Source organism: Pleurodeles waltl, chromosome 6, assembly GCF_031143425.1.
Source record: "Pleurodeles waltl isolate 20211129_DDA chromosome 6, aPleWal1.hap1.20221129, whole genome shotgun sequence".
In the NCBI taxonomy this organism is placed as follows: Eukaryota; Metazoa; Chordata; class Amphibia; order Caudata; family Salamandridae; genus Pleurodeles; species Pleurodeles waltl.
In genome coordinates, this window is record NC_090445.1 from 198,717,149 (window position 1) to 198,742,595 (window position 25,447).

Sequence of the window (25,447 nt, forward strand, 5' to 3'; positions counted from 1 at the left end):
TTGGCGTATCCATCCAGATGTGGTACAACATCTTTTTCAAGCTTGGTGAGAGCCTTGGCTAAAGCCTTTCGCTACCGTTGAGAACATGCAATATCTGCTAATTTACAAGCTGGAGTGTCCAAGGTAGCTATCGCTCTGAACCACTTTTCGGCTCTAGTGAGGCTCTGGTCTCCTGTACGTCTTTCGGGAAATACCACTCGTGCACATAGTTCTCAAAAAGATCAGGAAAGATCGGGACCACAGCATTCTTGTGGCTCTGGATTGGGCATGGAGAGTCTGGTATCCATAGCTGTTGAGCGTGAGCATCCGACCGCTGATCAGACTGCCTCTTCAAAAGGGTCTTTTGTCGCAGCAACAGGGGAGGGTCCAGCACCCCCTTCACCTTAATGCGTGGAGATTGAGTGGCAACAGTTGGCGGCTTTCGACCTTCCTCTCGAAGTTTGTGGTTTTGCTGTGTCAGCTAGGCTGCATGGTAAATTGTTCCGTTCCAAAAACTGGAAGATTAAGAGGGGTTTAGGATACTGTTACACATACCTTCTATTAGGTGTGACGTTGTGGTCTTAGAACAATTTAAGAATTACATTTTCTTCCCCTCTTAGATATATGCTGGTAAAGCTGTGCTGTCTATGTACTGAAGGAGGTGCCACCAGACTATCAACGAGATATATACCTCCAGCTAAAAGTATTAATTCTCTCTCTCACTTGTTCGCGCTCTCTCTCACTACATATAAATATATATATATATATGTTCGATAGCATGTGTAGCTGCAGATACACATGCTGTGCACTGTTCCTGCCATCTAGTGTTGGGCTCGGAGTGTTACAAGTTGTTTTTCTTCGAAGAAGTCTTTTCGAGTCACGGGACCGAGTGACTCCTCCCTTTCGGTTCCATTGCGCATGGGCGTCGACTCCATCTTAGATTGTTTTCTTTCCGCCATCGGGTTCGGACGTGTTCCTCTTCGCTCCGTATTTCGAATTGGGAACGTTAGCTAAAGTATTGAAAATTCTGCGGTATTGTTCTCGTTCGGTACCGGTTTAGTGTTAGTGTATCGGCACCGACATCAAGACCGCTTCGGCGGCCCTTCAGGGCTTCCACTCTTCATCGAGGCCTGGTCGGCCCGACCACACCCGTCATCCCAGACAAATGGACCGGACCCCTTTCCGTTTCTGTCCTAAGTGTCACGCAAAGTATCCTTATACAGACCAGCACCGGGTCTGTAACCTGTGTTTGTCGCCCGAACACAGAAAGGATACTTGTGAAGCTTGCCGAGCGTTTAGATCGAAGACTGCAAATGGCGTTGAAACCGAAAGAACAGCTCGACATCGAGGAGAAAGAAAGAATCTCCATCCAAGAAACAGACTCGGATGAATCCGACACTGAACGACCCTCGACGGTGCAACAAACCGTGAGTAACCCTGCCCCGTCCCATACTCAGGGTCACACCAAGAAACTCAAGGCCATGGGGACGCCACCGTCAGCAGGCCATGGCTCAACCCACAGAAGGGAAGGTGACCAGATAACATTGGCACCGAAAAAGGCCAAAGAGTTGCCGAAGGCTTCCGACTCCGGTTGAGGTTCCGGTACTGAAAAATTACAACACCGAGTGATCGAATCGACCAAACCCCGTAAAAGCTCCTTGGAACCGAAAAAGACTATTACGTTAGAAACTTCGGTACCGAAAAAAGCGGCCTCGGAGCCAAAATGAACCTCATACACTGAGGAGCAAGGGCTTTCCATGCAACTCAAGGGAAGACATAGATTTGAGCAAGATTTGGATATAGAGGAACCTGATCAAAGACAACAAAGGTTACATATCCAAAAGGATACTGGCAATATTCAGACTTTACCTCCACTCAAATCTAAAAGAAAACTTGCATTTCAAGAAACAGAGATGCAACCAAAGGCCAAAGTGGTTAGAGACAAGTCACTACCACCACAGGTCTCACCACAACCATCCCCACTGCACTCACCACACTTGTCACCAGTGGGAACACCGTTAATGCAGTCACCCACACATACTCGGATGACCCAAGATGATGCTGATGCATGGGATTTATATGATCCACCGATAACGGATAACAACCCAGATTGTTATCCAACCAAGCCGTCACCACCAGAGGACAGTACAGCATGTACACAAGTACTAGCCAGGGCAGCTACGTTCCACAATGTAACGATGCACTCTGAACCAGTGGAAGATGACTTCCTTTTCAACACTCTGGCATCCACCTATGCATCCTATCAAAGCCTGCCAATGCTACCGGGCATGCGCAAGCACGCACAACAGGTCTTCCAAGAGCCTGTAAAAGGAAGAGCTATAACGCCTAGGGTCGAAAAGAAATATAAACCACCCCCAACAGACCCAGTGTTTATGACGAAACAGCTCACACCGGTCTCAGTGGTTGTAGGGGCGGCAAGAAAAAGGGCAAACTCACAATCGTTAGGGGATGCCCCACCACCTGACAAAGAGAGTAGAAAATGTGACGCAGTGGGTAAGAGAGTGGCATCACAAGCAGCCAATCAATGGCGAATTGCAAATTCGCAAGCCCTACTTGCACGCTACGACAGGGCACACTGGGACGAGATGCAAGACATCATCCAGCACTTGCCCAAGGAACACCAAAAACGTGCCCAGCAAGTAGTTGAAGAGGGACAGGCCATATCTAACAATCTGATAAGGTCCGCATTGGACTCTGCAGAGACAGCAGCACGGACTGTCAACATGGCTGTAACGATTCGCAGACATGCATGGCTGCGGAGTTCTGAATTCAAGCCAGAAATTCAACAAGCGGTATTAAATATGCCGTTTAACCAACAGCAGTTGTTTGGGCCGGAAGTCGATACTGCCATCGAAAAAATGAAAAAAGACACGGACACGGCCAAAGCCATGGGCGCGCTCTACTCCCCACAATTCAGAGGCACTTTTAGGAAACCACAATTTAGAGGGGGGGTTTCGGCAACAAGCATCTGAACCTTCCACCTCCCAAACAAAACCCACCTATCAATCACAATACCAAAGGGGGGCGGGTTTGTGGTTGCTATAGAGGGAAATTCCCAAGAGGAAGAGGGAAATTCCAGCCCGCCAAACCAAACCCTAGCAAGCAGTGACTTCAGTGTCACAACACCCCAACACTTGTCACCAGTGGGGAGGAGGCTAACCAAATACTACCACAATTGGACACATATTACCACAGACACATGGGTCCTATCAATTATCCAACATGGTTATTGCATAGAATTCCCAACATTCCCTCCAGATGTGCCACCAGAACCGCACAAACTGTCTCCAAAACACTTAGACCGATTACATATAGAGGTCCAAGCACTGTTACAAAAACAAGCAATAGAGCTAGTACCCAATCACAAAAAAGGAACAGGCGTTTACTCACTATATTTCCTCATTCCAAAAAAGGACAAAACGTTAAGGCCTATCTTAGATCTCAGAACACTGAATCTCTTCATCAAATCAGATCATTTTCACATGGTAACACTTCAAGACGTAGTTCCCTTACTAAAAAAAGGGGGAATACATGACAGCACTGGATCTCAAGGATGCGTATTTCCACATAACCATCCATCCTTCTCACAGGAAATACCTAAGGTTTGTAATTCAAGGCAAATATTATTAATTCAAAGTACTACAGTTCGGGATAATAACAGCCCCCAGAGTTTTTTAAAAATGCCTAGCCGTAGTAGCAGCTCACATAAGGAGACAGCACATGCACGTATTCCCATATTTGGACGACTGGCTAATAAAAGCCAACACTCAACAACAATGTCAATTTCACACGCAATAAGTCATAGAAACTCGTTTACACAAACTAGGGTTTTCTATAAATTACCACAAATCACATCTGCAACCATCCCAAATACAACAATACTTGGGAGCAGCACTCAGCACACAAAGAACAATTGCCACTTCAAGTCCACAAAGAGTCCAATCGTTCCAAAATGTAAGATCAAGCATACAAGCAAACCAACACTACACGGTAAGGTTTGTAATGAAACTACTAGGCATGATGTCCTCATGCATAGCAATTGTCCCAAACGCAAGACTACACATGCGGCCCTTACAACAGTGCCTAGCAAAATAATGGACGCAAGCCCAGGGTCAACTACAAGATCTAGTGTTGATAGACCGCCAAACACACTCTTCGCTTCAATGGTGGAACCCTATAAATTTAAACAAAGGGCGCCCATTTGAAGACCCAGTGCCTCACGCCATTATCACAAGAGATGCTTCCATGCTTGGGTGGGAAGCACACCTCAACAATCACAGCATACAAGGTCAATGGGACAATCAACAAAAACTACATCACATAAATCACTTGGAACTGATAGCAGTATTTCTAGCATTAAAAGTGTTTCAACCACTGATAGCCCACAAACGCATTCTTGTAAAGACAGACAATATGACAACAATGTATTATCTCAACAAAACAGGGGGACACACACTTGTCACAGCTGTGTCTCTTAGCACAAAGAATTTGGCATTGGGCAATTCACAACAACATTCGCCTAATAGCACAGCACATACCAGGCATTCAAAATCAGTTAGCGGACAATCTCAGTGAGATCAACAGCAAACTCACGAATGGGAAATACATCCCCAGATTCTACAGGATCACTTCCACCGCTGGAGAACACCAAACATAGATCTATTTGCAACAAAAGAAAACGCAAAATGCCAAAACTTCGCGTCCAGGTACCCACACCCTCAGTCCAACGCTCTATGGATCAGCTGGTCAGGGATATTTGCTTACGCTTTCCCCCCTCTCCCGCTCGTTCCTTATCTGGTCAACAAACTAAGTCAAAACAAACTCAAACTAATAGCACCAACCTAGGCTCGCCAACCGTGGTACACAACACAACACTGTTGGACTTATCAGTAGTACCCCACATCAAACTACCAAACAGACCAGATCTGTTGACACAACACAAACAACAGATCAGACACCCGAATCCAGCATCGCTCAATCTAGCAATCTGGCTCCTGAAGTCTTAGAATTCGGACATTTAAACCTTTCACAAGAGTGTATGGAGGTAATTAAACAGGCGAGAAAACCTACAACAAGATATTGGTTCGCAAACAAATGGAAAAGATTTGTTTGCTACTGTCAGACTAATCAAATTATGCCACTAGATGCCTCCACACAAGACATTGTAAGTTATTTACTACACTTACAAAAGTCTAATCTAGCTTTCTCTTCCATTAAAATCCATCTCACTGCAATATCTGCCTATCTGCAGATTAAACATACAACATCGCTTTTTAGAATCCCAGTTATTAAAGCATTTATGGAAGGACTAAAAAGAATCATACCCCCAAGGACACCACCAGTACCTTCATGGAACCTTAATATTGTATTAACACAACTCATGGGGCCACCATTCGAACCCATGAATTCTTGTCAAATCCAATTTTTAACTTGGAAAGTAGCCTTTCTAATAACCAGCACATCATTTAGAAGAGTAAGTGAAATACAAGCATTTACTATTCAAGAAACCTTTATACAAATACATAAACATAAAGTGGTTCTCCGTACAAATCCAAAATTCTTACCAAAGGTCACCATTCCATGTAAACCAAACTGTGGTACTCCCAGTCTTCTTTCCACAACCAGACTCAGTAGCTGAAAGGGCTTTGCATACATTAGACATAAAAAGAGCACTAATGTATTATATTGACAGAACCAAACAATTTTGTAAAACAAAACAATTGTTCGTAGCCTTCCAAAAACCTCACCCAGGTAACCCTATATCCAAACAAGGCATTGCCAGATGGATAGTTAAATGCATTCAGACCTGTTACCTTAAAGCTAAAAGAGAATTACCCATTACACCAAGGGCACATTCCACTAGAAAGAAGGTGCCACAATAGCTTTTCTTGGAAATATACCAATGACAGAAATTTGTAAGGCAGCCACCTGGTCTGCGCCTCATACATTTACTAAGCATTACTGTGTAGACGTGTTAGCAACACAACAAGCCACAGTAGGACAGGCTGTATTAAGAACATTATTTCAAACAACTTCAACTCCTACAAGCTAAACCACCGCTTTTTGGAGAGATAACTGCTTAGTAGTCAATGCACAGCATGTGTATCTGCAGATACACATGCCACCGAACGGAAAATGTCACTTACCCAGTGTACATCTGTTCGTGGCATGAGACGCTGCAGATTCACATGCGCCCTCCCGCCTCCCCTGGAGCCTGCAGCCGTTTTTTGTTGCATGAAAATTGTAAATATATAAATAATTATTATTTTAATACACACTATGTACATACATTGCTACTCCATTGCATGGGCACCTCTAGTATACTCACAACTCCTACCTCACCCTTTGCGGGGAAAACAATCTAAGATGGAGTTGACGCCCATGCGCAATGAAGCCGAAAGGGAGGAGTCACTCGGTCCAGTGACTCGAAAAGACTTCTTTGAAGAAAAACAACTTGTAACACTCCGAGCCCAACACTAGATGGCAGGAACAGTGCACAGCATGTGAATCTGCAGCGTCTCATGCCACGAACAGATGTACACTGGGTAAGTGACATTTTCCATATATATGTGTGTTCAATGGCATGTGTAGCTGCAGATACACATACTGTGCATATCTCACCATCTAGTGTTGGGCTCGGAGTGTTACAGGTAGTTTTTATTTGAAGAAGTCTTTTTTTGCGTCACAGGATCGAGTGACTCCTCCTCTCGGTGATAGTGCGCATGGGCATCGGCTCCTTTGTTAGATTGTTTTCTTTCCGCCGCCAGGTTCGGACGTGTTCCCTCTTGCTCCGGGACTTTTGGTTCGGAAATTCTCTATCTCAAAGTTTTCTCATACTGTTGTTATTGTTTCAAACGCATTTTCTTCTCCACTCGATCTGACTGTCTGGATCAAGAAAACACCCTTTTGAGCACTCGCGTCCACTTTGGGCCTGGTTGGCCCTACTGTGTCATTTCCTAATGGATCGGACCCCATTCCAATTCTTCCTCGGTGCCAAGCAAAATTTCATCAAATCGACCAGCACTTGGTCTTTAATCACTTGGTCTTTCTCCAGAACATAGAGAAGAAACCTGTGACGTGTTGGTCTTTTAGATCGAAGAAAACGTTAAGCGATCGAAGAGCACGAAGACTGGAGGTGGCGTCCAAACATGGAGAGTCCACCACCGACACACTTGAAGAGGAGCAGGTATGTAAGGAAATGCCTCCTTGGCATGGTTACCCCCTGACTTTTTGCCTTTGCTGATGCCAAGTTATGATTTGAACGTGTGCTGGGACCCTGCTAACCGGGCCCCAGCACCCGTGTTCTTTCCCTAAACTGTACCTTTGTCTCCACAATTGGCACAACCCTGGCACTCAGGTAAGTCCCTTGAAACTGGTACCCCTGGTACCAAGGGCCCTGATTGCAGGGAAGGTCTCTAAGGGCTGCAGCATGTCTTATGCCACCCTAGGGACCCCTCACTCAGCACATGCACACTGCCTCACAGATTGTGTGTGCTGGTGGGGAGAAAATGACTAAATCGACATGGCACTCCCCTCAGAGTGCCATGCTAACCTCACACTGCCTGGGGCATAGGTAAGTCACCCCTCTAGCAGCCCTAAGGCAGGGTGCACTATACCACAGGTGAGGGCATATGTGCATGAGCACTTTGCCCCTACAATGCCTAAGCAAAACCTTAGACATTGAAAGTGCAGGGTAGCCATCAGAGTATATGGGCTGGGAGTTTGTCAAAGACGAACTACACAGTTCCATAATGGCTACACTGAAAACTGAGAAGTTTGGTATCAAACTTGTCAGCCCAATAACTGCACACTGATGCCAGTATGCAATGTATTGTAACATACACCCAGAGGGCATCTTAGAGATGCCCCCTGAATACCAACCCTACTTCTAGTGTAGGCTGACCAGTTTCTGCCAGCCTGCCACACACCAGACATGTTGCTGGCCACATGGGGAGAGTGCCTTTTTCACTCTGTGGCCAGGAACAAAGCCTGTACTGAGTGGAGGTGCTTCTCACCTCCCCCTGCAGGAACTGTAACACCTGGCGGTGAGCCTCAAAGGCTCACCCCTTTTGTTACAGCGCCCCAGGGATCCCCACTCTTGGTGGCAAGGCTGAAGGAGATAATGAGAAAAACAAGGAGGAGTCACCCACCAGCCAGGACAGCCCCTAAGGTGTCCTGAGCTGGGGTGACCCCTGCCTTGAGAAATCCTCCATCTTGAGTTTGGAGGATTCCCCCAATAGGATTAGGGATGTGCCCCCTCCCCACCGGGAGGAGGCACAAAGAGGGGGCTACTGTCCTCCCAGACCTAAACACACCCCTAAATTCAGTATTTAGGGGTTCCCCAAATCCCAGGAAATCAGATTCCTGCAACATGAAGAAACAAGGAGGACTGCTGACCTACAAGCCTGCAGAGAAGGAGGAAGACGACAACTGCTTTGGCCCCAGCCCTACTGGCCTGTCTCCAACTTCGAAAATCTGCTCCAGCGACGCATCCAACAGGGACCAGCGACCTCTGAAGCTTCAGAGGACTGCCCTGGATTAAAGGACCAAGAAACTCCAGTGAACAGCGGCCCTGTTCAAAACCAGCTACTTCTTTGCAACAAAGAAGCAACTTTCAAAGACTGCACGTTTCCTGCCGGAAGCGTGAGACTTCACACTCTGCACCAGACGCCCCCGGCTCGAGATCCAGAGAACAAACACCACAGGAAGGACTCCCCGGCGACTGCGAGCCCGTGAGTTAAGAGACGACCCCCCTGAGCCCCCACAGCGACGCCTGCAGAGAGAATCCAGAGGCTCCCCCTGACCGCGACTGCTGTAACAAGGGACCCGATGCCTGGAACCAACACTACACCCGCAGCTCCCAGGACCTGAAGGAACCGAACCTCAGCGCAGGAGGGACCCCCAGGCGACCCACTGCCTTGCCCAGGTGGTGGCTGTCCCGAGAAGTACCCGCTGAGCCTGTCTGCACGGCTAGAGTGACCCCTGGGTCCCTCCATTGTTTTCTACCTAAAACCCGATGCCTGCTTTGCACACTGTACCTGGCTGTCCCTGTGCCGCTGGGTGTGTTTTGTGTGCTTACTCTTCCCCCCCATCCCCTGTGCTCTACAAATCCCCCCTGGTCTGGCCCCCCCACCCCCCAGAGGAAACAGGTACTTACCTGCTGGCAGACTGGAAGCGGAGCACCCCTGTTCCCCATAGGCGCCTGTGTGATTTGGGCACCTTTTTGACCTCTGCACCTGACCGGCCCTGAGCTGCTGCTGTGGTAACTTTGGGGTTGCTCTGAACCCCCAGTGGTGGGCTACCTTGGACCCAACTTTAAACCCTGTAGGTGGTTTACTTACCTGCAAAACTAACAAACACTTACCTCCCCCCAGGAACTGTTGAAAATTGCACTAAGTGTCTAGTTTTAAAATAGCTTATTGCCATTTTTGTGCAAACTGTACATGCTATTTTGCTGATTCAAAGTTCCTAAGTTACCTAAGTGAAATACCTTTCATTTGAAGTATTACTTGTAAATCTTGAACCTGTGGTTCTTAAAATAAACTAAGAAAATATACTTTTCTATACAAAAACCTATTGGCCTGGAATTGTCTGAGTGTGTGCTCCTCATTTATTGCCTGTGTGTGTACAACAAATGCTTAACACTACCCACTGATAAGCCTGCTGCTCGACCACACTACCACAAAATAGAGCATTAGAATTATCTCTTTTTGCCACTATCTTACCTCTAAGGGGAACCCTTGGACTCTGGCTCTGTATGTTCTATTTCAAAGTAAGAAACAGCACTCACAACTTCCTACAAGCTGCAATACCACTCATACAGGTAAGTAACCATTTCGTTCTATGTCATTCCCTTGTGCTACTTAAGGATAAAAACAATGGAAGAAGAATTGGTCAAGCAAGTCTCAGATCTCATTTTCCAAGGGTAATGAGGGCACCGCACAGGTTGACCCGGTGGCTCTGCATAGTATCAAGGTGTTTTTTTTTAATGACTACAGGTGCTTCTGTGGATGGTTGTAGGGCACAGTATTAAGTCCCGGACTTAATCACAAGAGGATTATGGTCCAACATGAGATGAACCTGTACTTGAACTTGCTACATCTCAGAGACAATTACGATTCGAGATGACAACTGGTGCTGATCCAGAAGCACAACACAACATTAATGATGTATGTACAAAAAATCGGGAGCTACAAGGTCTCAGATTTCTGCTGACCCACAACTCCTGTGACATTGAGCCATCTGCCAACACTGTCAAACAGCAAAGGACACCCATGAATGGGAGATAGATCTATTGCAGAAAGTATTCAGGCTATAGGAAAGGCTGATGCTGGAACGCTTTAAAACCCAGCAAAAAAGCATGCCACTTCTTCTCAAGCACTTGCGAACAAAAACGGATCATGGGGTAATGCGTTTTCAATTGGATGGTCAGGGACCTTGACTTAGTAATTTTGGTGGATACTCTTTATTTTTGGGTGGCAGGAACTTAGCAACTGAGGCTTGAGCCCATAGATTTCATGTGTCTGTTAACCTAGTTTGAGCTACCTGATTAAAAGCCCCAAGATCTGTGTCCCTGGAAGTCACTTTAATTCCTCGTGGGGCAAAATTTGTCCGCAAGGTCAATATTCCTTTACAAGTTAAAAGAATGTTTGAAGTTGAATCTTAGAAAACTCACATTTTTTCTTAGAAGTGAAAGTATTGACGGGCGTTGAAGTTATTGTTACTATGTGAAGGATTTATGTGTTTTAACATTGATACTCCATTTTAATTAGTAACTTTGAAGACTTATGCTAATTTCTTTTTCTTTTAATAGGCTAAGTGTGTATGGAAACATCCTCCAGGTGATGAGATTTATCGCAAAGCATCCATTTCAGTCTTTGAAGTTGATGGAAAGAAGAATAAGGTATGAATTTTTGCTAAAGTAAGCAGTAATGTCTTAGTGATGTAGATGGCTCTATCTAATTACGGTCTCTTCAGTCGGTCTTGGAATTACTGTGGTTTGTAATGTTTTTGGTTTCACCTCTGAGCAGCAATGGTTTTAGGATGGAAGGTGAAACATTTGGGACAGCAATAATACTTTCTTGGCTGCTGTTTTAATTTCAGATCTACTGTCAAAATTTATGTCTGCTTGCGAAGCTCTTCTTGGACCACAAAACTTTGTATTATGATGTAGAGCCCTTCCTCTTCTATGTCATGACAGAAGCTGACAACACTGGATGTCACCTGATCGGCTATTTCTCCAAGGTTAGTATGAATACAATTTTTTTGTCTTTCATTAAGTGCTTTGCGGGGCTTTATCATAGTATTTAGTTTGCTGTGAGACTTTCTCTCAAGCCCTCTCTTTGATATGCATTAATTTACTAGCCACATTTCAGTTCAAGGACTACAGTGTATGGCCTAAGCCCCTTCCTTTTCCTAACTGGCATTAAACCACAGCTAAGCATTGCCCTCAACTTCTTGAGCTAAATAAACTGGTAAAAGACCTTCGATTAAAGTGTGAATGGCAAATTCATCTTTCTGGCCTTGCATAATTATGTATGCTTCTCCATCATAGGATCTTCGATGGTCCTGAAACTAGAATATTTAAACCAGTGTGCTTGGATCTCATAAGACTTCAAATCCACACAAAACGTATATGTAATAGAGGTGAAATCTGGTAGTAATTTTAAATGCAGTAACAACATCTAATGCCTATCCAGACTCAATTTCCCACAGACTAATTTTAACCAATAAGACTGGTTTGCAACACCATTTCCGGAAGCCCTCAGACCGAGGGGTTCTAAGGTTAAAAGTGTACTAGCACATAAGGAGCCAGCAGCATCAATCTCCCAGAATGCCTTGCACTGGCAGTTGCCGAGTCCCCCTAGTCTCCATAGGAGCCCACGTTAAAATTGCTCATCTTTGACCTCTGCACCCGGCCAGCCCTGTGTTGCTGATGTTGGGTGTTTGGGGTCAATTTGAACCCAAACAGGTGGACTTCCTAAAACCCGGAGACTGCAACTGTAAGTGTTGTTCTTACGTGTAAAACAATCTAACATTTCTTCCCCCAGGAACTGTTTCTGAAAATTGCACTGTCCATTTTTAAAACAGATTATTGCCAGTAATTCAAAAACTGTATAACTTAACAATTTCAAAGTGCTTACCTGCAACTTGAATTTTGTGCTTCTAAAAATAGATTAAGAAAATATATGTTCGATGGCATCTGTCGCTGTAGATACGCATGTTCTGCAATAGCTCGCCATCTGGTGTTGGGCCGGAGTGTTACAAGTTGTTTTTCTTCGAAGAAGTCTTTCGAGTCACGGGACCGAGTGACTCCTCCTTTTGTCTCCATTGCGCATGGGCGTCGACTCCATCTTCGATTGTTTTTTTTCCGCCATCGGGTTCGGACGTGTTCCTGTCGCTCCGAGTTTCGGAACGGAAAATTAGCTAATTTCGGAAGATTTTCGTCGGTATTGTTGCGTTCGGGATCAGCGTACTTAGATTCCACACCGCATCGAAGATCGAAGAGCTCCGGTGCCCTTCGGGGTAGTTTTTCGATCCTCCGTCGGGGCCTGGTCGGCCCGACCGCGTGCTGAAGAACGCCGATGGAACGGACCCCGTTCCGTTTCTGCCCCAAATGCCACAATAAATACCCCTACACAGACCAACACTTGGTCTGCAACCTGTGCCTGTCACCTGAGCACAGCGAAGACACCTGCGAGGCCTGTCGTGCGTTCCGGTCCCGAAAAACACTCCGAGACCGTCGAGCCAGAAGACTTCAGATGGCGTCCGCACCGACAGCCCAACGGGAGTTCGAGGAACAGGAAGAAGAAGGTACCTTCTCGATCCAAGACTCAGACTCCGAAGGATTCGACGATACACAAACCGTGAGTAAGACGTCGAAATCCACTCAGAAGAACATTTACAAGGCCCAGGGGACGCCACTGCCACCAGGCCATGGCTCGACCCATAAATTCGGTGACCGCCCGTCGGCACCGAAAAAGGCCCAAACAGTGCCGAGATCGTCCGACTCCGGTCGAGACACCGGCACGCAGCCTTCTCGGGACCGAGAAAGTGCTGGAGACAAGCCTCGACACCGAGATGCCGGTGCCGACACGGCTCGACGCCGAGACAGCGGCACCGAAACAGATCGACGCCCAGAGGTTTCGGCCCCGAAAAAGAAAAGAGTCACCTCGGAGCCGAAAAAACACGCAGACAGGGTTTCGATGCCGAAACAAACTGCAAGCGACCCAACTTCAGGCTCTTATACAGAAGAGCACTCGCTAACCTCACAAATGCAGAAGCATAGGTTTGAGGAAGAGCTGCAAGCAACTGATGTGGACCATACGCAAAAGCGTATCTTCATACAGCAGGGGACAGGAAAAATAAGCACCCTTCCCCCCATTAGGAGAAAGAGAAGGTTGGAGTTCCAGACGGAACAGACACCACAACCAAAAGTGGTGAAAAGAGTTACCCCACCACCCTCTCCTCCGCCTGTGATTAACGTCTCACCAGCACAAACTCCATCACACTCCCCAGCTCACACCACCATGAGCCAGGGTGACCAAGATCAGGACGCATGGGACCTATACGACACCCCAGTGTCAGATAACAGTCCGGAGGCATACCCTACAAAGCCATCTCCACCAGAAGACAGCACCGCGTATTCTCAAGTGGTGGCTAGAGCAGCACAATTTCACAATGTAAGCCTCCACTCAGAACAGGTCGAGGATGATTTCTTATTCAACACACTCTCCTCCACCCACAGCTCCTACCAAAGCCTGCCTATGCTCCCTGGTATGCTCCGGCACGCAAAAGACATCTTTAAGGAGCCGGTCAAAAGTAGGGCAATCACACCAAGGGTGGAAAAAAAGTATAAGGCGCCTCCTACAGACCCGGCTTTCATCACTACACAGCTGCCACCAGACTCTGTCGTTGTAGGAGCAGCTAGGAAAAGGGCCAACTCTCACACATCTGGAGATGCACCACCCCCAGATAAAGAAAGCCGCAAGTTCGATGCAGCTGGTAAAAGAGTCGCAGCACAAGCTGCAAACCAGTGGCGCATCGCGAACTCACAGGCACTACTTGCGCGCTATAACAGAGCCCACTGGGACGAGATGCAACATCTCATTGAACATCTGCCCAAGGACTTACAAAATAGGGCAAAACAAGTGGTTGAGGAGGGACAGACCATTTCCAACAACCAGATCCGCTCCTCCATGGACGCTGCAGATACAGCTGCACGGACAATTAATACATCTGTAACTATCAGAAGGCATGCATGGCTCCGAACGTCTGGATTTAAACCAGAGATTCAACAAGCAGTTCTCAATATGCCTTTTAATGAAAAAGAACTGTTCGGTCCAGAAGTGGACACAGCGATTGAGAAACTCAAAAAAGATACGGACACTGCCAAAGCCATGGGCGCACTCTACTCCCCGCAGAGCAGAGGCAATTACAGCACATTCCGTAAAACGCCCTTTCAAGGGGGGTTTCGAGGTCAAAGCACACAAGCCAGCACCTCACAAGCCACACCGTCCACTTACCAGGGACAGTATAGAGGAGGTTTTCGGGGACAATATAGAGGAGGGCAATTCCCTAGAAATAGAGGAAGATTTCAAAGCCCCAAAGCCCCTACTACTAAACAGTGACTCACAGGTCACTCACCCCCTCCACACAACACCAGTGGGGGGAAGAATAGGTCATTATTACAAAGCATGGGAGGAAATCACTACAGACACTTGGGTTCTAGCAATTATCCAACATGGTTATTGCATAGAATTTCTACAATTCCCTCCAAACATACCACCAAAAGCACAAAATTTAACAACACACCATTCCAATCTCCTGGAGATAGAAGTGCAGGCACTATTGCAAAAGAATGCAATCGAATTAGTGCCAAACACACAAATAAACACAGGAGTTTACTCACTGTACTTTCTGATACCAAAGAAGGACAAAACACTGAGACCAATCCTAGACCTCAGAGTAGTGAACACTTTCATCAAATCAGACCACTTCCACATGGTCACACTACAAGAAGTATTGCCATTGCTAAAACTACACGACTACATGGCAACTTTAGACCTCAAGGATGCTTATTTCCATATACCAATACACCCATCGCACAGGAAATACCTAAGGTTTGTATTCAAAGGAATACATTACCAATTCAAGGTACTGCCTTTCGGATTAACAACCGCACCAAGAGTCTTTACCAAATGTCTAGCGGTAGTCGCTGCACACATAAGAAGGCAGCAAATACATGTGTTCCCATATTTGGACGACTGGCTAATCAAGGCCCATTCGTTCATACAGTGCTCAAATCACACAAATCAGATCATACAAACCCTCTTCAAACTCGGGTTCACCGTCAACTTTACAAAATCCAACATTCTGCCGCGCAAGGTACAACAATACCTAGGAGCCATAATAGACACATCAAAGGGAGTAGCCACTCCAAGTCCACAAAGAATTCTAAATTTCAACACCATCATACAACGCATGTATCCAACACAAAAGATACAGGCAAAGATGGTATTACAACTCCTAGGCATGATGTCATCATGCATAGCCATTGTCCCAAACGCAAGACTGCACATGAGGCCCTTACAACAATGCCTAGCATCACAGTGGTCTCAAGCACAGGGTCACCTTCTAGATCTGGTGTTAATAGACCGCCAAACTTACCTCTCGCTTCTGTGGTGGAACAACATAAATTTAAACAAGGGGCGGCCTTTCCAAGACCCAGTGCCACAATACGTAATAACAACAGATGCTTCCATGACAGGGTGGGGAGCACACCTCGATCAACACAGCATACAAGGACAATGGAACGTACATCAAACAAAACTGCATATCAATCACCTAGAACTTCTAGCAGTTTTTCAAGCACTAAAAGCTTTCCAACCAATAATAGTTCACAAATACATTCTCGTCAAAACAGACAACATGACAACAATGTATTATCTAAACAAGCAGGGGGGGACGCACTCCACGCAGTTAAGCCTGCTAGCACAAAAAATTTGGCATTGGGCAATTCACAACCAAATTCGCCTAATTGCACAGTTTATACCAGGGATACAAAATCAACTCGCCGACAATCTCTCTCGAGATCACCAACAGGTCCACGAATGGGAAATTCACCCCCAAATTCTGAACACTTATTTCAAACTCTGGGGAACACCTCAGATAGACTTGTTTGCGACAAGGGAGAACGCAAAATGCCAAAACTTCGCATCCAGATACCCACACAAACAATCCCAAGGCAATGCCCTATGGATGAACTGGTCAGGGATATTTGCTTACGCTTTTCCTCCTCTCCCTCTCCTTCCTTACCTGGTCAACAAACTCAGTCAAAGCAAACTCAAACTCATATTGATAGCACCAACTTGGGCAAGGCAACCCTGGTACACAACGCTGCTAGACCTATCAGTGGTACCCTGCATCAAATTGCCCAACAGGCCAGATCTGTTGACACAGCACAACCAAAAGATCAGACACCCAGATCCAGCATCGCTGAATCTAGCAATCTGGCTCCTGAAATCCTAGAATTCGGGCACTTACAACTTACCCAAGAATGTATGGAAGTCATAAAACAAGCAAGAAGGCCATCCACCAGGCACTGCTATGCAAGTAAATGGAAGAGGTTTGTTTGCTACTGCCATATTAATCAAATACAACCATTACACACAACTCCAGAACATGTAGTGGGTTACTTGCTTCACTTACAAAAATCTAACCTAGCTTTCTCTTCCATTAAGATTCACCTTGCAGCAATATCTGCATACCTGCAGACTACCTATTCAACTTCCCTATATAAAATACCAGTCATTAAAGCATTCATGGAGGGCCTTAGGAGAATTATACCACCAAGAACACTACCTGTTCCTTCATGGAACCTAAATGTTGTCCTAACTAGACTTATGGGTCCACCTTTTGAACCCATGCACTCCTGCGACATACAGTTCCTAACCTGGAAGGTGGCATTTCTCATCGCCATTACTTCCCTGAGAAGAGTAAGCGAGATTCAGGCGTTTACTATACAGGAACCTTTTATACAACTACACAAAAATAAAGTCGTCCTAAGGACCAATCCTAAATTTTTGCCAAAGGTTATTTCACCGTTCCATCTAAATCAAACAGTGGAACTTCCAGTGTTCTTTCCACAGCCAGATACCGTAGCTGAAAGGGCACTACATACATTAGATGTCAAAAGAGCATTGATGTATTACATTGACAGAACAAAAAACATCAGAAAGACTAAACAACTCTTTATTGCATTTCAAAAACCTCATGCAGGAAACCCAATTTCAAAACAAGGTATAGCCAGATGGATAGTTAAATGCATCCATATCTGCTACCTTAAAGCTAAACGACAGCTGCCCATTACACCAAGGGCACACTCAACCAGAAAGAAAGGTGCTACCATGGCCTTTCTAGGAAACATCCCAATGCAAGAAATATGTAAGGCAGCCACATGGTCTACGCCTCACACATTCACCAAGCACTACTGTGTAGACGTGTTATCCGCACAACAAGCCACAGTAGGTCAAGCCGTATTAAGGACATTATTTCAGACTACTTCCACTCCTACAGGCTGATCCACCGCTTTTGGGGAAATAACTGCTTACTAGTCTATGCAGAACATGCGTATCTACAGCGACAGATGCCATCGAACTGAAAATGTCACTTACCCAGTGTACATCTGTTCGTGGCATCAGTCGCAGTAGATTTGCATGTGCCCACCCGCCTCCCCGGGAGCCTGTAGCAGTTTGGAAGTTACCTTCAATTATTTATATATGTATCATCTCAACCTTAAATAGGTGCATACTTAGTCACTCCATTGCATGGGCACTATTACTACAATTCAACTCCTACCTCACCCTCTGCGGGGAAAAACAATCGCAGATGGAGTCGACGCCCATGCGCAATGGAGACAAAAGGAGGAGTCACTCGGTCCCGTGACTCGAAAGACTTCTTCGAAGAAAAACAACTTGTAACACTCCGGCCCAACACCAGATGGCGAGCTATTGCAGAACATGCGAATCTACTGCGACTGATGCCACGAACAGATGTACACTGGGTAAGTGACATTTTCATTACTCCAGTATTGGAACTTTCATACAGGGAGTGCAGAATTATTAGGCAAGTTGTATTTTTGAGGATTAATTTTATTATTGAACAACAACCATGTTCTCGATGAACCCAAAAAACTCATTAATATCAAAGCTGAATATTTTTGGAAGTAGTTTTTAGTTTGTTTTTAGTTTTAGCTATGTTAGGGGGATATCTGTGTGTGCAGGTGACTATCACTGTGCATAATTATTAGGCAACTTAACAAAAAAAAATATATACCCATTTCAATTATTTATTATTACCAGTGAAACCAATATAACATCTCAACATTCACAAATATACATTTCTGACATTCAAAAACAAAACAAAAACAAATCAGTGACCAATATAGCCACCTTTCTTTGCAAGGACACTCAAAAGCCTGCCATCCATGGATTCTGTCAGTGTTTTGATCTGTTCACCATCAACATTGCGTGCAGCAGCAACCACAGCCTCCCAGACACTGTTCAGAGAGGTGTACTGTTTTCCCTCCTTGTAAATCTCACATTTGATGATGGACCACAGGTTCTCAATGGGGTTCAGATCAGGTGAACAAGGAGGCCATGTCATTAGATTTCCTTCTTTTATACCCTTTCTTGCCAGCCATGCTGTGGAGTACTTGGACGCGTGTGATGGAGCATTGTCCTGCATGAAAATCATGTTTTTCTTGAAGGATGCAGACTTCTTCCTGTACCACTGCTTGAAGAAGGTGTCTTCCAGGAACTGGCAGTAGGACTGGGAGTTGAGCTTGACTCCATCCTCAACCCGAAAAGGCCCCACAAGCTCATCTTTGATGATACCAGCCCAAACCAGTACTCCACCTCCACCTTGCTGGCGTCTGAGTCGGACTGGAGCTCTCTGCCCTTTACCAATCCAGCCACGGGCCCATCCATCTGGCCCATCAAGACTCACTCTCATTTCATCAGTCCATAAAACCTTAGAAAAATCAGTCTTGAGATATTTCTTGGCCCAGTCTTGACATTTCAGCTTGTGTCTTGTTCAGTGGTGGTCGTCTTTCAGCCTTTCTTACCTTGGCCATGTCTCTGAGTATTGCACACCTTGTGCTTTTGGGCACTCCAGTGATGTTGCAGCTCTGAAATATGGCCAAACTGGTGGCAAGTGGCATCGTGGCAGCTGCACGCTTGACTTTTCTCAGTTCATGGGCAGTTATTTTGCGCCTTGGTTTTTCCACACGCTTCTTGCGACCCTGTTGACTATTTTGAATGAAACGCTTGATTGTTCGATGATCACGCTTCAGAAGCTTTGCAATTTTAAGAGTGCTGCATCCCTCTGCAAGATATCTCACTATTTTTGACTTTTCTGAGCCTGTCAAGTCCTTCTTTTGACCCATTTTGCCAAAGGAAAGGAAGTTGCCTAATAATTATGCACACCTGATATAGGGTGTTGATGTCATTAGACCACACCCCTTCTCATTACAGAGATGCACATCACCTAATATGCTTAATTGGTAGTAGGCTTTCGAGCCTATACAGCTTGGAGTAAGACAACATGCATAAAGAGGATGATGTGGTCAAAATACTCATTTGCCTAATAATTCTGCACTCCCTGTAGATTCACATGCTTGAATCATTCCCCGTCGTCGAGATGGGAGCCCCCGGTATAAATTACACAAGTAGTGTTAAACTATATTAACAAAAAAGCCCTAGGCCTCTTCACTTTAATAGTCTATCAGAGTCATTTTAGGAAAAGGACCAAACTTGAGTATCCACCAATCAGGCGACACCATCCTCTAGAATCCTTCAGACAGAAGCTCAAGCACCTCAGATTTTCTACCGCACGTCGTGCTAGGGAGTCTCCTCAGAGCTCTGCTCTTTCTTCACACCTTTTCAACATATTTTCTCGCAGAAAAACTTAACTGACCTGATTGGAAAATCATCTTCAACATGTCTGATAAGGAGAAGAAGGGTCTATTCAGGAATTGTAAAACTTGTGGCAAGAAAAGACTTCATTGTGAAGACCCTCACCAGGATTGCATATACTGCCTCTATCCAGACCACTCAGCCAAGGACTGTAAGGTTTGTGGTACCTTTTCCTCTAAGACTCTTAAGGATAGGGAAGGCAGATTATTGATATGGCTGCAAAAACTAAAATACAGGGAAAATCCAGTTTCTGACTCTGAGAGTGATGACTCTTCAACACCTAAAAAGTCATCAAAGAGGAACACAAGATCTCCCTCCCAACACTCAAGGAAAGCCCACAAAAAGACTGCTTCAGGGTCTTACAAGGGCCGCAGCCCATCTTCTTCACCTCAGAAATCTTCCAGCAAAGGGGAGAGAGGTCATGCCAGTAGTTCAGAGAGGCATAAAAAATCCTCCTCTGTCCCTCCATCTGTGCCTTTCAAGAAACCATCCTCTACTTCTGCAAAAAAGGAACCGTCGACGACAGATTCATCGTCGACGAGACCGTCGGTGAGTGTTTTTCCGACGGCAACAACGACTTCTACATTTCCACCGTCGACGACAGCTCCGTCGACGACAAGTACCCCACTGTCGACGAGAACAGCATTGACGACATCATCGTCGACTAACTTCTATACATCATCATTGTCGACGGCGCTTATGACAGTATCAGCTGTACCGTCGTCGACGGTAGACTTGTCGGTGAGGCTGGCTTCCATCAAGATCTCCATGCGTTCAGCGTCTACGACACCGCCACTGACTAAGTCCATGTATGCGCCGTCGACGACATCATCGACGAGACAAAAACATCACAAAACGCAGGAAAAACTGACCCCAAAACATACCTCACCTAGTAAGGTGACCTCCCTTATTCCAGTACACCTGTTAGAGGGAGATGAAGACTCGAACGACGAGGGGCCATTCGGAGCAGCCCATAGTCCATCACAGTTGAACCAAGAGGAGGATGAGTATGATGAATCCTATGACCCTCAATTTTATGGAGAAGAACAACATCAACAGGGGGCATATATTCCATCCTCCTTATTGTCTGACCTCAGAGCAATGTTAGCTGATTACAGCAGGCGTTTTCCTCCTCAAGGGGAGCAACCTCCTCCATCGCCCTTCTCTGGGGTTACCACTCCATGTCAGAGACCAGCTTCTTTACCTCTCAGGGACGTGGCTACTCCGGATATGACGCTGCCTCAAGATACGGACATGTCAGAAGGGGAGCTCCTGGACACTCATTCCGAGTGGGATGAATACATCATCCCTGCTCCTCCTTCTCCTTCTCAATCAAAGGTGGAGTCCCCACCAGACGACATCGGAGGATTTCACAATCTCCTAGAAAGAGCTGCTAAGCGTTTCGCTTTGCCAATGCCATCTAAACAAACAGACTGTTTTCTCTACGACTTTAAAGAGCAGTTCCAAAAATCTGTGTTCTCTATTCCGCTGGTTAACTATCTGTGGGAAAAAGGTCTAAAGGTCATGCACAATCCTGCTACAGTCACAGCAGTACTGCCTCGTTTAGATAAAAAGTACAAGGCACTGGACGATGCACCAGCATGTCTAACTGGACATCCTCATCCGGACTCAGTGGTGGCTCAAGCGGCACAGAGGAAGTCCAAAAATCCATCTGCCCCGATTTCCGCAATCCCAGACAGAGGGTAGGCGATTAGATAACATCGGAAAGAGTTTTCCTCTATGGCTAGCCTACTGGTAAGAGCTGCAAACTCACTAGCTGTATTGGCTAGGTTTGACAGGCAGCTATGGGAGACATCGCCCCACATATTAGCCAGTTGCCGGAGGATGCAAAATCAGACGCAAACAAGACTTTGCAAGAGGGTCAACTCATGTCAGCAGAACTCATTGACTCGACTGCATTTTGACAGCTCGCAGGGGCAGCTGTTCTTAGAAGACAAGGTTGGCTAAAGGCTACCTCATTCCGGCCTGAGGTGCAGAATAAGATTTTGGACTTACCTTTGATGGCCAGGAGTTATTCGGAAAACATATCGATGAGGCTTTACAATCCATTAAGTCGTACACAGACACGGCAAGGTCATTAGGGACCCTCCAATATCGAAAGCCCTCCTTTCGAGCTAGATGGTGTGGCCAACCTTCATGTAGAAGAGGATAACAGCAGTATAGATATTCCACCTATCCTTCCTCTTCTCAACAGTACCGTCAGTCCTACCCCCAGAGGCAGCCGCCGCAAGCACCTTACAGTAGATCTGGCGGTAGAGGACACTCAACTCGCCCTGCTAAAGACTCTGCTCGGAGAGCCTGATGCATCAGAGGCGCCGGTTACACCCAACTCTGACCCTGTCACCAGGCAGGTCGCTTCCCCCATCTGCCACGCAGCCCCATGTGGGTTGAACCTCCGTTTGCCGCTTTTGCCGCCTGACTACTCGCTCCCTTTTTTTCTGTACCCCTGCGCTTGGCTTCTGTGCCCCTTCGTTTTTTCATTCTGTGCCCCTGTGTTTTGCTTTCTGTACCCCTGTGCTCTGTTGTCCCTCTCCGGCCTTTTTTTCCTGGGGTTTTCCCCGGGTTTTTCCCTCACCGCTGAGCCCCTGCTGCCCCGCACCCTTCACTCCCATTGGCCGCCCCGCTCCCGCCTCCAAGCTGCTCATCCCTCCCTCTGGCCTACTATGGAGGCCACGAAGCGGCCGCGCTGATGGCGTGCCTAAGGCAAGCCGTCTGCGCTCGTCCGCGCCTGGACCGCACCCAGCACCAGAACCCCTGGAACTCGTGCCCCCCGCAACGCCAGACTGCAGTACGACGCAAGCACCCTCCACGCACTCAACACCAGACGAGACCACCCCTGCTATCGGGCCACCCCGAAACGCACCCAGGGGCCTTTCACCTGCCGGAACGGAAGATTCACCAGCATCCAACCTCCACACCACCAGCCAGAGAACCCAACCACCTCTGCTGCATCCTCCTCAACCCCCGCTCCGCTCGCAAGCACTCCATCGAACTTTGGGACCTCCTAGACTCCACCGCCCCCGACGTTGCCTTCCTGACGGAGACCTGACTGAACGCCACATTAGCACCAGACATCGCCATAGCCATCCCACAGGGCTACAAGATCTTCCGCAGAGATCGCACCAACGGAGTGGGAGGAGGAATCGCCATCATCCACAAAGACTCCATCAAAATCTCAACGAACACCGATGACACCCTCACCACCGCCGAGCACATGCACTTCCAGATCCACACCGACCCCAACACCACCCTCAGAGGAACTCTCATCTACAGACCTCCCGGACCCCGCCCACAGTTCAGTGACACCATCGCCGACCTCATCAGCGCCCTCGCTTCCACGGACTACATCCTCCTCGGGGACCTGAACTTCCACCTCGAGAACAACAATGACGCCAACTCCACTGCCCTGATTGACAACCTCGCCAACCTCGGACTCAAACAGCTCGTAACGACACCCACTCACGCCGCTGGACACACGCTCGACCCCATCTTCTCCGCAAGCCCCCACGTCTCCTTCAACCACACCACCGAACCACACTGGACCGACCACAGATGCGTCCACTTCACCTTCAGAAAACCCACCACCGCACCCAACAGCTACCACACCGCTGCTCGGGCAAGGTCACCGAGGACCAACTGACTACTGCCCTCGCCCTGAGACCACCCACCGACCCAGACACCGCCGCGACCAACCTCACACAGTGGATCAACGACTGCGCCAACACCCTCGCCCCTCTCAAGACCTCTACAACCAACCACACCAACAAGAAAGCCGCCTGGTTCACCGAGGACCTCCGGATCTCCAAGCACACCCGTCGGAAGCTGAAGAAGAAATGGCTCCACGACCGAACACCAGACAACCACACAGCCCTAAAGAGTGCCACCCGCAGACACCACCAACTCATCAGGACCGCCAAGAAGACCGCCTTCAAGGACCGCCTAGACAACAACGCACACAACACCAAAGAGCTCTTCGGCATCGTGAAAGAACTCTCCAACCCAGCTCCATCACCAACGACATCCCGCCATCTCAAGACCTGTGCGACTCCCTGGCCACCTTCTTCCACAGCAAGATCACTGACATCCACGACAGATTCAACCCCGACTCCCCCCCCCCCCCCACCCCCCGGCACCCACCACCGAGTCCACCACCCCTGCGACTACCACTCCCACCAGTTGCCTGACCGTCTGGTTCAGCGACAAGACACCATCGAAACCATGAACTCCATCCACTCCGGATCCCCATCAGACCCCTGCCCTCACCACGTCTTCAACAAAGCCAGCGCAGCCATCACGCCCCACCTCCGGAAAACAATCAACTGTTCCTTCAAGACAGCAACCTTTCCAGAAAGCTGGAAGCACGCCGAGATCAACGCCCTTCTGAAGAAGCCCAAGGCGGACCCCAAGGACCTCAAGAACTTCCGGCCCATCTCTCTGCTCCCTTTCCCGGCAAAAGTGACCGAGAAGATTGTCAACAAACAGCTGACCCGCTACCTCGAAGTCAACAACATCCTGGACCCTTCCCAATCCGGTTTTCGCAGTAACCACAGCACCGAGACCGCCTTCATCGCCGCCACTGACGACATCCGGACCCTGATGGACAAAGGAGAAACAGCCGCCCTCATCCTCCTGGACCTATCAGCAGCCTTTGACACGGTCTGCCACCGCACCCTATCAGCACGCCTCCATGACGCCGGTATCCAAGAGAAGGCCCTGGCCTGGACCACATCCTTCCTCTCCGGCAGAACCCAGAGCGTCCGCCTCCCACCCTTCCGCTCCAAAACCACTGAGATCATCAGCGGCGTCCCTCAGGGATCCTTCCTCAGCCCGACACTGTTCATTATCTACATGGCCCCCCTTGTCCACGTCGCACGACAACACAGCCTCAACATCATCTCCTACGCCGACGACACCCAGCTGATCATATCCCTCACCGAAGATCCCCACACCGCCAAAGCTAACCTCTACAGAGGAATGAAGGCCGTAGCCGACTGGATGAAGGACAGCAGACTGAAGATGAACTCAGACAAGATGGAAGTCCTCATTCTCGGACCCACCCCATCAGCCTGGGACGACTCTTGGTGGCCCACGTCACTAGGCACAGCCCCGGAACCCACGGACCACGCACGCAACCTGGGGGTCATCCTCGACTCCACTCTCTCCATGACCAGGCAAGTCATGCTTCAACACCCTCCGTATGCTCTGCAGGATCTCCAAATGGATCCCCCTCGACACGAGAGAAACCGTTACCCAGGCCCTCATCACCAACAGACTCGACTACGGGAACGCCCTCTACTCAGGAACTAAAACAAGCTCCTGAGATGACTCCAACGCATCCAGAACGCCTCAGCCCGACTCATCCTCGATGTCCCCCGCCGCAGCCACATCACACTCCACCTGAGAGGCCTGCACTGGCTCCCCGTCAACAAAAGGATCACCTTCAAGCTCCT

The 25,447-nt window shown here is 47.5% G+C and overlaps 1 protein-coding gene across 6 annotated transcripts in view; it reads left to right on the top strand.

The window, feature by feature from the left end:
• The window catches only part of KAT7 (lysine acetyltransferase 7), a 683,237-nt gene that overhangs the window by 395,984 nt on the left and 261,806 nt on the right, over positions 1–25,447 (top strand). For all 6 annotated transcript variants that reach the window (XM_069237807.1, XM_069237810.1, XM_069237811.1 and 3 more), the window contains 2 exons: positions 10,814–10,903; positions 11,104–11,244. In XM_069237807.1, coding sequence (XP_069093908.1) covers positions 10,814–10,903; positions 11,104–11,244 — 231 coding nt within the window. The remainder of the gene's footprint in view (positions 1–10,813; positions 10,904–11,103; positions 11,245–25,447) is intronic.